Genomic DNA, 15,083 nt, shown 5'->3' with positions numbered 1-15,083 from the left:
TTAGCTAGACTAAGAAAAAGAGAATACTCAAATCAGTAAAATCTGAAATGGAAGAGGAAACGTTACAACTGATGCCACAGTGGGGGAAACTGTCCTAAAAGACTACTATGAACAATTACACACCAACAGATTGGATATCCTTGAAGAAATGAATAAGTTCCTAGGAACATACAATTTAACCAAGACTGAATCAGGAAGAAACAGAACATCTGAACAGACCTATAACTAGTAAAGAGCTGAAGTAGGATTCAGAAACCTCCCAACAAAGAAAAGCCCAGGACCAGATATCTTCGTTGGTGAATCTACCAAACACTTAAAGAAGATTAATGCAAATCTTTTTGAAGCTCTTTCAAAATATTGATGAGGAGGGACCACTTTCTGGCTCCTTTTATGAGGCCAGCATTATCCTGACACCAAAACCAAAGACACTACAAACACACATACACCCCCCCACACACACACTATAGGCCAATATCCCTCACGGAGATAGATGCAAAAATCAACAAAATACTGGCAAACCAATTTCAACAGCACATTAAAAAGATTATTACACACCGTGACCAAGTGAGATTTATCCCTTGGATGCAAGAATGACTAAACATACACAAATCAATCAATGTGATACAGCACATTATCAGAATGAAATATAAATATCACAAGAGCACCTAAGTTGATGCAGAAAAACATTCAACAAGATCTAACACCCTTTCATAGAAAAACTATTCAAAAACTAGAAATAGAAGGGAATTACCTCAACATAATAGAGGCTATATATGAAAATCCCACAGCTAACATCATGCTCAATGGTGAAAGACTGAAAGCTTTTCCTCTAAGTTCAGAAACAAGGCAAGTATGCCCACTCTCACTGCTTCCATGCAACGTGGTACTGGAAGCCCTAGCTACAGCAATTAGACCAGAAAAAGAAATAAAAGGCATCCACATTGGAAAGGAAGAAGTAGTCATCTCTGTTTGCAGATGACATGGTTTTATATATAGAAAACCCTAAAGATTCCACAAAAAGCTATTAGAACTAATAAACAAATTCAACAATATTACAGCATAGAAAATCAACATACAAAAATCAGTTACATTTCTATAAACAAGCTGAAAAGAAACCTGAGCAAACAATCCCATTTAATATAGCATCCAAAATAATAAAATACTTAGGAATAAACTTAACAAAGGAGATGAAGACTTGTATACTGAAAACTACAAAACATTGCTGAAAGAAATTAAAGAAAATGTAAATTCTATGTCCATGGATTGGAAGACTTAATAGTGTTAAAATGTTCATACTACCCAAAGCAACCTACAGATTCAATGTAATCCCTATCAAAATCCAAATGACATATTTTACAGTAATAGAGAAAAACAATCCTAAGCACCTGAAATTGCCAAAACAATCTTGAGAAAGAACAAAGCCGAAGGTATCAGATTTCCTGATTTCAAAAATATATCATAAAGCTACAGTAACAAAAACAGTATGGTACTGGTCTAAAGACAGGCACATAGACCAAGAGAAGAGAATGAAGCAACCCATGCTTATACGGTCAACTGGTCTCTGACTAGTATGCTAAGGATACACAATGGGAAACAATAGTCTTTTCAAAAAATGGTGTTGGAAAAATTGGATATCCACATGCAAAAGAATGAAGTTGGACCCTTATTATATACCATATACAAAAACCAACTCAAAATGTAGTGAAGATTTAAACATAAGGCCTAAAACTATAAAACTCCTAGAAGAAAATCTTGAGGGGAAAGCATCATGACATTGGCCTTGGTAACGATTGCTAGGATATGACAACAAAAAGCACAGGCAAGAACAGAAAAAAATATACAAGTGGCTCTATATCAGATTAAAAAGCTGCTGTACAGCAAAGGAATTCACAGGCTGAAAAGCTAACCTATGGAATGTGAGAAAATTTTGCAAACCATATATCTAATAAGGGGTTAATATTCAAAATATATGAGGAACTTCTAAAATTCAACAACAGTAAAAATAACCCAGTTTGAAAATTGGCAGAGGACCTGAAAAGACATTTCTTCAGAGGACTTACAGGTGGCCAATAGACATGAAAAGGTGCTCAATGTCACTAATCATCAGGGAGATGTAAATTAAAACCGCAATAAGATATCACCTCATACCTGTCAGAGTGGCTATCATCAATAAACCAACAAATACCAAGTGCTGGCGAGGATGTGGAGAAAGGGGAGCCCTAGTGCACTACTGGTGGAATGCAGACTGGGGCAGCCACTATGGAAAACAGCAGGGAGATTCCTCAAAAAATTAAAAGTAGAGCTGCCTTAAGATCCAGCAATTCCTCTTCTGGGTATTTATCAAAAAAACAACCACCCACTAATTCAAAAAGATATATTTACTCCTATGTTCATTGCAGCATTACTAGTAATAGCTAAGATATGGAAGCAACATAGATGTCCATCAGAGATGAATGGAAAAGAAGAGGTGATATATATTTTTCAATTATATATATGAATATTCTTGCCATTTGTGACAACATGGATGGACCTAGAGTGTATCATGCTAAGTGAAATAAGTCAGACAAATACTATATGATTTCCTTTATAAGTGGAATCTAAAAACAAATGTATAAACAAAACAAAATGTAAACAGATCCATAGATATAGAGAATAAGCTGATCATTGCCAAAATGGGGGGTTAGGAAGGGTGGATGGGAATAAAATAAAATGCTTAACAAAAAAATAAAATGATCAGCGTGCTTAAATAGGCATTTTTCCAAAGCAGATATACAATTGGTGAACAAGTATATGAAAAAATGCTCAAAATTACTAGTCATCAGGGAAATGCAAATAAAAACCACGATGAGTCATTCACAGTGATGAATGAATCACACCTGTTAGGAAGGGTATCATTTTTTTAAAAAACCCAAAGATACCAAGTGTTGGCAAGGATGCAGAGAAATTGAAACTCTTGTATACTGTTCGTGGGAATATGAAATGGTGCAACTGCTATGGAAAACAGTATAGAGGTTCCTAAAAAAATTAAGAATAGGACTACCATGTGACCCAGCAATTGCACTTCTGGGTGTACATCCAAAAAATTCAAAGAGAATCTTAGAGATATTTGCACGTTCATGTTCATTGCAGCACTATGCAGGATAGCAGGGTGTGGAAATAGCCTAAATGCTCACCAGTGGATGAATAAAGAAATGTGCTATGCACATACAATGAAATAATAATGAGCCTTAAAAAAGGAAATTTTGCCACATGCGACAATATGGATGAATCTTGAAGACATTATGCTAAGTGAAATAAACCAGTTACCGAAGGACAAATACTGTGTGATTACATTTAAACGAGATGTTAAAAATTATCAAACCCATAGAAGGAGAGAGTAGAATGGTGGTTTCCGGAGGATAGGGGAGGGAGAAACAGGGAGTTGCAATTCTTCAACGGGTATAATTTTAGTCACACTAGAGATCTGCCGTACAACGTCGTGCCTATAGTTAACACTGTATTGCACACTTAAAAATTGCATTAAGAGGGTAGATCTCATGTTACATGTCCTCACTACAATTTAAGAAAAGAAAAATCTTGACTATAAGCTATCGAACGATCTTAGTAGAATATGTGTTCAGATGGTTTTAATTTTGCTTAGGGTTTTGTTTCCCGGTTTACTATAATGGTGAAGCACCCGTCCTTGTCTCGCATGTGGTCCTTTTTGTAATCAGGGCAGGATTTACAACGATGCACAATGGGATTCTGACTGTGCGTTGACAGTTGAGAGGCACACCAAAGGCCTAAAGCTGACGGTGTTTGCTCGCTGCTTTGGAAGCCCCAGAGTTTGTCATCCCTTGGAGCTAAGGTCCTTGTCCAGGCCAAGTGGTTTCCAGATAGTCACTGATTTAGTGACACATAGCATAGTTCAAATCATCTCATCAGCTAATGGAGAGCAGATGCATTTTTATGTATTTTGAGAATTAAGGTCAGATCCAAAATAGAGGTAACATAACCACACTAAGAGATTTGGGGGAGGGAGAAAGGGAGGAAAAGGTCTTCAGAAAGAGGAGACTGAAGTGGAAAGACTAGCAGCCAGCTTTCACCTGTGCTTGGGCACAGCCCCTCCTGTCCTCACCACTGACAGCTTTTGAGGAGAAAGGCTAAGCTCATGAAACCAAGCTCCTCTTTTCTTTTTCCTCCCTCCCTTTCTTGTCCTTTCTTTTTCTGAGGCAGCTAGCTGTGCTGTTTAAACACGGCACCTGTCACAGCGACCTCATTGTAGCTCCATTCTCTAAGCAATTGGTCACCGATGCAAAGTGCTATGAACGTGGCTGGAGGGGACCTGAATATTCCAGGGTAAAACAGGAAACTAAATGTCCTTATCTGTAAAGTGAGGCATCAGGCAAAGTGATCAATATGTTTGCTTTAATTAAAATCCCATGTTAGAGAAGCACTTATATGTATGTAAACACTTTCACTTTTTCCTCTGATCTCTGAGGAAGTAAGTGTATGAAGTCTGCATTTGTCACAACTTCCCAGGGGTGACTCTTAGTTGAAATGTCACTGACAGCTTGTGGTTTGGACTTTTTTTTTTTTTTTTTTAAAACTCCAGGCAGAAACAGCTAGAAGCCATTGAACAAGAAGATGCTGTCAACCAGGAAGCCATCCTCAGGAAGAGGGTCCAAGAAGCCGGTCAATGGCAAGAGGACGCAGAGGAGCAGGTAGGGCGGCCTTGGGCTATATTATATTTAGGGGAAGCCTCCTCAGATGTCCTTAAAACCATGAGATAAAAACAGAGAAGGAACAACAACAGCAAAAAAACACACAAAAAAAAACCCAAAGAGGAACTGTGAAGTGCAGTCCCTGGAGACTAGCAGCGGAGGAAGTGCAGGGGGCGTTGTAAGAGAGGCGGTGTCAACAGCCTGCTGCCAAGGAGGCAACTCTGCAGAAAGAGGCAACTTGACATATCAGGACTGTGGGGCTGTGGATAGAGCTCAGGCACACGGAGCCCATGCAAACAGAATTGCAGAAGTTCAGGGGAGGCTTATCACTTCCCTGAGAACAAAAGCACATTTGCAGCTTCCTGTGCATAAGAGTGTGCGCTCAATTGCTTGCTTTCCGGGACACACTGTGAAAATCCAGCTTTAACTGTGCGTCTCCAGGTTGAAGACCGAGGTGGCACGGCCCACTCTGCCAGTGAGACAGCCAAGGCTTCGCTGCATAAATCAGAGGAAGCGATCTCAGAACAACTGAGTCCCCAGACTATAAATACTGAGCTAGTGAACACTTGCCAGGCCCTGGAGCAGAAGACAAGAAAACTGAAAAGTGAGTAGCGAATGTTTATGTCCCCATTTTGTCCACTCTGAGGTGGGGCAAAAGGACTGCAGCCATGTTTATAGATTACAGCTGCTGTGTTATTAAGACATTTGTGACAATGAAATGGCTCCAGAAGGCTGTACTGTGGGCGTTCAGAGACGCTTGCCTAGTAGCTAAGTGGATTAATTTAACCACTGACTTTCCTTTTGGTTGTTTATTACAAGCTAGATTTGTCCATGACTGTTATTTCTTTAAAAATTAAATGAAACTTCTCAATATCTGTAAAAGTAAATAAGCAAAAAAAAATCTTGTTCCCATGGGATATTTGAACCGGCAAATTGTTTACATATTCTACCTTGGTTTTATTAGCTAGTTTGTACCCATCATATGGTAGAAAAGACCCTGCCTCTCTACTTTCTTTACTTTCTTTTAACTAGTAATTTTAGGGTTGGACAAAATACCTCTGAATTTAATGTGTATCAAAATATTCAATATGTGTGAAAATTCTTTTTAAATGTATTCTCTACACATACATTTTGCTTTGCAAGTTAGAGTATTTCTCATTTTTCCGTATTACCTAAACATGGGTGTTTACTAAGAGTTTAGGTGAGAAGACAACTGTCAAATTACAGATATCAGATTATTTATAGGCTTATTTCATTCTAGAACCATTCAGCATAAAAAATAAAGCTTACTTATTTGACCATTTATCAGACGTTCAGCTATCTTTTTGTTCTAGCAGTATAAATGTTCTTTTAATAGGAAGCTGTTGGTTTTGATATAAACAACAAAATATAAGCTTAAGGCAAGCTAGAGATGGAACTTTTCCAATATGTGTGTGTTTTGGATTCCTTGTACCCTTTCTACTGTTATCTGAGAAAGCTGTTTAAGAGTTTAAAGGAACTGGCTAGTTCTAAAGTAGCAGTGGCTATTCAACATCTTATTATTTTTTTTTAGAACCTTGTAGAACTTGCTAGCTTTAATAACTCTGAGTATTGGATTACTTTGCTTTACTCTGTCACACATTTAAGACATGCTTTAAATTACATAATCTATGTGTTATTATTACCCAGAGGGCCTTAGAGAAGGTTCCCTATGATTAGAAGTGTTCATGTTGAGGCATGGATAAAAACCAAATTTGGTTTATGGTGTGTTTGCTTTGGAGACTGTGATAAGAGGACTTGTCTTTTGGTCCAGTTATAGTTATCTTTTGATTAAATCAATATTATGCCCCCCATAGTTTTGTAAAACTAAGAATTTATCTTTCTTCCCAACCCCCCATGATTTCTTCTCTGAAGAGTCAATTTTCATAACTTATCCCAAAATGTACATTTGTGGTATTATGAACTTGCTACTGTCTTCCCAGTTTATCTTCGGGAGATAATTGGTTCAAATGTTATTAAAATTTTTAAACTATCCAAATCAGCTGCCCTGGGTTGAATGCATGTATTTTTTTCTGGCTGGTTAAAGCAGGCTGGATGCCTCCTTTCTGTCCCTAGGTGCTCACAACCTGCCTGGCTTTATGAACTCCTGTACTTAATTATATCTTTTGCTGCATAAGGAAGGCAAACATGTCAAGATTGTACTCTTACGACCATTTGCTTGTGAAGATCTTCCTAATAATTCTCATAAAACTCAGCCTTTGCAACAAGAGGGAAATTTAGGTAGCAGATACTTTTGACATGCTCTATATAACAGACTTTCCAGATAGACTGTGAACAAATGTCACTGAGGTAAGACAGTTATCACACAAACATCCTTGCACATTCTGCCATGACCACTGCCACCACATGCTGTTTAGTTCTGAGTCAGACATCTGAATTCTGTGTCAGAAAATAAAAATATTGAAATCCACTTAGTCCTTCTGAAACTTTCTGTTGAGCTTAATAAATTAAGTATTTAAGGCAGGTGCTTTCTGCTCCATCTAAGAAAGATTCACTAGCAAATTGTATGGGGATGCAGTTGTTTTGTTCAAACGTTCAGGTCAATGATGGTGGTCACAAGCTGAACTAGGAAGTTGTTTATGACGTGTGTTTAGAAACTCAGAACTTAATGCTGAATGAATAGTAGGGTTAGAGTTTTCAGTTGCCACCAGGACTGTACTGATTTGTGACGTAATTCACATACATGCTTGCCTCCATGAAATGTGCCATTAGAGCTGCTAAATTTCTTTGAATGGTTACTTATATACTTTCTTTCTTCTGCTTTTTACCTTTGTATGTATCTTAACTATCTTGTTAGCAAAGGCAATACTGGATGTATAAATCTGTTTGCTTTAAAAAGAGAATAAAAACTTATTAGATCTAGGGTGTGCACTCAACATACTAGGGTGAGTCTAATGTACATGAAACATACACTAATTGATCTAAACTATAACCACTTTAATATTCACTCTTTTGGGGGAGGGCCTATCTGACATAAAATTATCATTGAGTCACTCATTTAATAGACAGTGAGGGAGTTACCTTTAGAAACTATGAATATTTCCTTGGGGAGAGAGCCTGAGAAGATTCTGTTGATCATAACTCCTTATTTGAGCATAGCGTCTAAGTATGAACTTTATGGTTGAGAGAAGGCTTTCATCTAGATGATCTCACTGGAAACTCTTCTAGCTTGCTATTCTTAGCATAGAGGTCATGAGGTGTGGGGCAGACAACAGCCTTACAGCTTTGAGGGTGGATGCAAGGTGAGAGCCACATGTCCTGAGCAGTCAGTACACAAGAAGGAAATGAGCCAAGAAAGGGGATTCAGGAGATACTTTAAGATAGGTGTTGAAGTGAGGACCAAGGAGAAAACCAAAGTCAAATATAGCTTGCCCAACAGCTGTCATGGCAGGGGGGCCTGAATGTTTCCAAATGAAGGATGGAGGTATGGATGAAATAATCTAAGAGGCAGAATAGCTGAATGATTAAGAGCACGGGATTTGAAGCTAAACCTGTATTCTGATTCTAAGGCTGCAAAAGAGAAACTGGATAGAGTTGAGCAAATCACTTTACCTCCCTGGGCCTCAATATCCTATTCCAAGAAAATGCAGTAGTTGTTAATTTATAAATAGCACAACAAATGTAAAACAGCAACTAGTGCTTGGTCACTCTTGGTGCAGTTTGTTCTGCTCGGACATGTTTCTGTCACATGAATTGCCTCATTCATGATTGGCAAATGACATGTTAGTTTAGTATGGAGGTTATATCGTTTTATTCACAATTCTCCTGGGAATAGAATCTGGTTGGAAGGAACAGGACTGTAACCTTCAGCAGCAGCTCACAGGCAGCAGGAGCCCTTTCAGCTGTATTTTAAGAAAATTCAAAACAACTGTCTGCACCTGGGCCTTGCTCCCCGGAGGAGCGCTGGCCCAGCCTTGCAGGGCTCTGGCTTGTGGCCCACTGTGCTACCTCCTGCTAACTCCTGGTTCACTTTAGCGGTGCCAGTGCCTCTGAGTTCCACTGCCATCTGCATTTTCTTAGCACCCCACCGGCACCATGCCATTTCAGGTGTCAATAGTCTCTATCCTGTGAGGCAGCCTTTAACCATCTTAATATGCATGTCTCAGTGACCTGTTATCTTCTTAGGTACTAATAACTCAATAACTGTGTTTGTTAGTGCTCTGGTTTCTACCTAACTCTAACTCATATACTCTGTTATTTTTGTTCCTGTCATAGTTTTTAAATTATTTTTTATTGGTGAATAATTAACATGCCATAAAAAGTTCAGACCTTAACTGTACTGTTCAACCAGTTTGACAAATGCACATTGAAACACAGGACTTCCCCTTGTGCTTTTCCCAGTCACTCCCCCTTCCCCACCTCCACCACCACAGGGAGCAACCACTGATCTGATCTCTATCACTGATGGGTTAGTTTAGCCTATTCTAGAATTGAGTTATGCAATATGTGTGTACTTTGTGAGTATCTGTTTTCTTTCCCTCAGCATAGTGTTTATCTATGTTGTGTTTATCCATGGTCTGCCCTTTTCCTGGCTGAGTGGTATTTCTTTGTATGAATGTTCCATAATTTGATGACCTTTTTTCCTATTGGACATCTAAATTGTATACACCATGGGGTTGCTATACGGAAAGCTGCTATGAATATCCGTGTGTTGGTCTTTGTGTGGAACATGTGTTTTTATTTAACCTGGGATAAATATCTAGGAGCAGAGTTGTTAGGTTGTAGTTGTAACTCTAACTTGTGAGGAAACTGCCAAGCAGTTTCCCACAGGGTCTGCAGCATTTCATGCTCCCACTAGCAATGTGTGGAGCTCCAGGTGCTCCACAGCTCCACCATTTGCTCATGTCAATCAAAAGATTTACATTTTCGCCACCCTTCTGAGTATTTCATTGTGGCTTTCATTTGTTCCATTGATTGGCTATATCTTCTGTGTGAAGTATCTAAGTCTTTTGCCCATTTTCAAATTGGGACATTTGTCCTTTGGCTATTGTGTTGTAGGATTTCTTGACATAATTTGTACACAAGTCCTTTGACAGATCTATGTCTTGTGAATTATTTTCTCCTAGTCTGTAGTTTTCAATGAACCCTGATATTTTTAATGCACAATTTCATAGAACATGAGGTAACACATGTATTGTGTTATAAAAATCCATACTCCCTAAAAGTCAGCCACCACTGATAGCTAAAACGATTTCAACTCTAATATTATGGTTTTGATTTTCAACAGCCAATTAATTGCGGGGCTTTGCCTGCAAGCCTCATTGCACAGTCATTTAGAAAACTGTTTTTATCTCAGCTTCTTTCAAAGGCAATGTATCCAAGACACCTGGTCCCATCCTACATGGCAGATGGCAACAGCAGGGGATACAGTGCCCATTTTTCTCTCGCTTCCATGTGAAACCTACATGCCCTAGAGACACGGCAGGTCCAGCTCCAAACACACAGAGAAGAATGCAAAGGTGAATGCAAATTAGGGTCATAAGCCACCTTGTTTTGCTTGTGAAACATACGGAAATAGTTGCTACACATTGCACAAAACATCTGTTGAAATAAGGTTTACAATTTGAATGTTTGGAGGTGGACTATTTTTTAAAACCCAAGATTGCCTCGTAGGAAAGCAGATGGGCAATTTAAACAGTCTTATACTAACTCATTATTTCTTCTGAAACACAAGCTTAATTTGGAGATTCAAAGACGGTGTTTTGGAGATGCACAGCCTTCAGGAACATAACGTTTCTGGCCACTTTTGAAAGCTTTGGTTGCTGTTGCTTAGATGTAGGTCAGGATGGAGATGGGGCCTTATTTCCTAACACAGTTAATGCAAAGAATTTTTAAAACCTGAATCTTTGCTAACGAGCTAAGTATTAAGAATTTTTAAAAATTTTAAATTACTTATGTATGTTAGAAATCATTTTGAAAATATATACTTTCCTCTTAGTGGGGCTAGTAACACTATCGCAAGCTTAGTTGAGAAATGAGTTATTTTTTTTTTTAAATATTCTTACAAAATAGAATTTTACATAGGTAATTTCCACATAATTAAAGTTTTTTAAGCCTTTTTTTTGAAAAATATTTAAATTAGATTATTTATTTTTACATATATTAGCATTGTTTTCATGGATTTCTTCAGGCTATTGAGATATCAAACTTTTTGTATTTAATTTAAGAAGTGCCAGATTTCTATGTGTTTTGGACACCAGAGTATCTGCAGTGAATTTTCTTGGCTGTTAGTGATTTTTTAAAAAAATAGTGGCAGCTATTAATATGCTTCCATCTAGCAGAGCTTCCTACCCTCATTTAATTTTTGTTTTTAATCATCTGTGGGCTGAGAAAACAATCAGCTTGTGAGAATTATGTATAAATTCAGAGCCCACTTTCTGAGTGGAAAGCTGAGGCTTTTCTACAAGAAGAAAGGGCATGGATATCAACCTCTGTTTTGGTTGTTCAGAAGCTTTGGGCCTATTTTCTGGTTCTTGGCTATATTTCCAAAGAGTATGGGTTGTCAAATAAATAATATGTTACTCTGTAGCTCAAAGAATTAAATAGGTATTTTTTCCCCCATTTTCATTATTCTAGAGATGAGAATTTGGAAGTTGCTGGGAAACATTTTAGTTAAGTAGAACGACACATCTTTTTAATTTCACAAAAAACTCTAGTGAATTAAGCACCATCCTGTGAGTCTGATCTCAGCTCCCTGAACAACCAGTTATCTTTTAAATCCCCTGGGCATCAGTGCTCTCTCAATCTCAGACCTGCCTGTAGGATTTTGGGATTCTAGGCCTCTACTTCTAGGGCTCCTTTCCTTATAGCTCAAGCACAGGCTTATTAGAGAGATGATTTCCACATGGGTAGGGTTGGACTGAATGACTTCTAAGGTTATTCCCATTTTAAGATCGAATAATTCTGAGACTCACTTCTAGAAGACAAGTCACCTGCATCAATCAAGGACAAGTTTAAATACCCAAGGATGGTAATGGTTTTGCTGCTCCAGCTTGTTTTTTCTCCTGGTTCTTTGTTTTCACAAGTCATGCATTGAAAATGCCAGTCTCAGGAGTCATTGTTTTCTCTCTCCTTTCCTCAGGCCCCAAATTTAAAGCTGTTAAAAGTTTGTGAAATGAGTTAAGGGAAAAGGAATTGTCATATTAAGCTGGTTATGAATTCTCTTTACAGAAACAATCAAGTCGCTAAGAAAGAAGTTCTTTAAAGGACGACCCCATGCCTTGCTGTTTCAGGTAAAAAAAAAAAAAATCTCTGTGATAGGTATTTAGTGTGGTGATGACATCCAAACTGTGTGAGGTTTGGAAGCTCATTTATAATGGATAATAATTTTAATCATAAAATTAAATAACTAACTTAGAAGAAAATGCTCTGGTGGATTTTGTTCTTTCTCTCTCTCTCTCTTTTAATCCTCACTGAAGGATATGCTTATTGATTTTTAGAGAGGGAAGGGGAGAGAAAGAGAGAGAGAAACATCGATTGGTTGCTTCTATACCCGCCCCAGCTGGAGGCTGAATCCACAGCCTAGGCAAGTGCATTGACTAGGGATTGAACCCGCAGCCTTTTGGTTATGGGACTACGCTCCAGGCAACTGAGCCACACTGGCCAGGGCTGGACTTTGTCTCTTACGCGCTGACAGTGGTTTGCAAAACAAGAGGGAAGAGCTCACATTAGTGGATGGCTTGATGGAGACATTGCATCTTTCAAATAGGGCTTATCGGACAAAATGGGGTGTCCCCTTCCCCACTGGGTGCTGCTGGGGGTGGAGTTCTTATATTTTGAGAAGAATTTTCTAAGACTTGCGTGGTAGAATGGGTGATTTTTAATTGCATGGAATTAAATCCCTGTGTTTCCAAAGTCCCATTTCCCTTAGCCCAGTCATAGAAGTGTAGCTGGGGTTTCAGCAGAGTAGAAGCAGAGCCAGCGTCCAGAGCTTCCTCCCCATGTTGGAGCCGGGTCAGCCTGGTTGCCGTCCGTTAGTCCATTGTGTGCGGGGTCCGCACGGCCGTGGGCCACACGGGAGAACGCCAGGAAGCCAAGCGCCAGCCGGGGGCCAAGCGTGCCGAGAGGAACCACGAGAGTAAACTCCTTTGTTCAGGGGATTAAATATCCCAAATTTTGCACCCTTGCGGTGGCCACACCCATTCTGGCCCATGACCTCTGTTCCAGGCGTGACTGACAGCAAGCACCTTCCCTAGTCACCCCAACTTTCCTGGGCATGTGTCTGCCCTCCCTTTGTTGGACCCCTGGGGAGTGTAAAGTTGTGGCTTCCTGGTGAAGCTGCCCGAATGACATGCCTGTAATATCTGGCTTCCCCCTTTGCTCCTTTCCTGTTATTAATCACCAGGTTAATTATGGCATCAGGAGCATTTTGGAATTTACTATATCTGTTAGGAAAGGGCCAGTGTTCAGGCTCAGGTGCCTCCTTCCTGACAGTCTTGAATGTGTTCTCTTGAATGGGCTTTAATGGTTGCTGCTGCTTTTTAATCCTATTTGAATTAACCGTTCAACTCCTGTCTGGATATCTCAAGATATCTATGGCAGAGTTTAATGTATTTCTTTTCCTTATGACACTTGGGGAATTTCTTCCTTCTCTTCCCAAACGAGGAACATAAGGAGCAGTGAAGTTGGCACTGGAGGAGGAAGAGAGAAGGGGGATATTCACATGTATCCGTTTCCAGGGCAGAATGTAGGCACATCTGGTTAAACGGGGAAAATGTATTCATGTGGGAGATTAAGCTAGGCAGAGTTCCTCAAAAGCCCTGCACTACGCTGAACTGGAAAAACCTCCATATCTAAACATGCCTTAATCATTTGAAGAACACCAGTAAAATTTTCTATTATAATGTAACTATGATAGATATGTAGCTACCTCTTGTACTAAGGCCACAGTTTTATTGCTATAAAATTTTCACAGGCACCACTTTTATTCTTCTGAGCTATGTCTCTAACAAGCTTCTTTGGCCTCTGCCTAAAGACTTCAATGATTTCATTCCCTTTCCTATTCCTGAACTTTGGATTTTATTCCTTTAGTAATGGGGAGAATGGCAAGGAGAGGCTAACAATTAAAAACTTTTTCTCTTAAAGTAGAACACAAGATAAAGAACTGGTCGTTTTTTCCCTACTTGGGTAACATCATGTCTTAAGTCTAATATGTTTTGTATCTTTGACTCTTTCATCAAATACACTCCACAATTTTCTTATTACAGAGTTGTTTAGATGAGGAATTTCCTCATTATGATCCCTTGTCCTGCACAGATACAATTCAACAACACCTTCAAGAACAACCGGTAAGTTTAAGCTTCTTGAAAGGATTGAAATGCCTTTGTGAATCAACTATTCTGCCAAAATAGACTAAGACCTGCATGTACTAGTAGTCTTAGAACTCATACTGCTTTTCCTTGAGAGGTTATCAGATGAAGCAAATGGACAGCTATTTATTTTCTTTATCATGTACATAAACACAATCCTGGTGGACCCTAAGAAATGATAATATTTTTTTAAAATATATTGCAGTATTGTGAATAATTATATAACTATATAATAATTATATATAAAGAATTATATAATTCATTCATACCCCTTTCCTCAAAGCCTTTGTTTATATGAAAATGTTGATAGAGGGAATTGATCATGTTATCATTCTGTTAAATTATTGAACTGTTATTTTTAATAAGAATTATACTTTACGCATAGAGGACGCCTTGTGATCAAAGACATGAAAGCTTTGTTACTTGGCATCATTTCTTTTCTTCCTGACCTCTCTTGCAGGGTCAGGGTTATTTGAGAGCAGTGATATTCTTTCTGCCTTTGGAGATGAAGAGATTGGATTATGAAATATGTTATGTTACATCCCTTTAAATAGTTAATACTCCATGACTTTCTTTTCAGAAGCAGTGTTGTCGTGGTAAAGAAGCAAGACTACATCAGACAGCCCTGACCTTCAAACATACATGCTGGGACGCACCTCTGCTGGGTAAGCCTGGATGGCCAGCCCCTCTCCTACACCGTATCACACAGAGCTGGGGTAGGATCCTTTTCAAAGGGGAAAACAACCACAATTGTATTTGTATAGGAAGAGTTGTTGAATACTTGGATATTTATCCCTGAATTCAGTCAATCAACTGATGTTTGAGCACCTACTCTATGCAAGGCACCGTATTCTGTATACTAGAGGATAAATCCTAAAATAGCTCACAGATTATTGGTGAGATAAGACCCGGGCTCACAGAAGCCTCCATAAAAGAAATGAGAGTTGAACCAGGCCTTGAAAGGTGGGCTCCACCTGGAAAAGTAAAACTCATGGAAAAACTATTCCAACTGGGGAGAATGAAATGAGGAGGG

The 15,083-nt window shown here is 38.9% G+C and overlaps 1 protein-coding gene across 1 annotated transcript in view; it reads left to right on the top strand.

Moving 5' to 3' along the window:
* IRAG2 (inositol 1,4,5-triphosphate receptor associated 2) overlaps positions 1–15,083 on the top strand; it is a 75,459-nt gene that overhangs the window by 29,948 nt on the left and 30,428 nt on the right. The window contains exons 17-21 of the mRNA XM_087814754.1: positions 4,595–4,703; positions 5,145–5,307; positions 11,913–11,974; positions 13,949–14,029; positions 14,631–14,715. Coding sequence (XP_087670880.1) covers positions 4,595–4,703; positions 5,145–5,307; positions 11,913–11,974; positions 13,949–14,029; positions 14,631–14,715 — 500 coding nt within the window. The remainder of the gene's footprint in view (positions 1–4,594; positions 4,704–5,144; positions 5,308–11,912; positions 11,975–13,948; positions 14,030–14,630; positions 14,716–15,083) is intronic.

The sequence above is a fragment of the Miniopterus natalensis genome, chromosome 2 (genome assembly GCF_054644295.1).
Source record: "Miniopterus natalensis isolate mMinNat1 chromosome 2, mMinNat1.hap1, whole genome shotgun sequence".
In the NCBI taxonomy this organism is placed as follows: domain Eukaryota; kingdom Metazoa; phylum Chordata; class Mammalia; order Chiroptera; family Miniopteridae; genus Miniopterus; species Miniopterus natalensis.
Note: the sequence above shows the minus strand (reverse complement) of the source record. Positions and strands in the feature narration are given on the sequence as shown.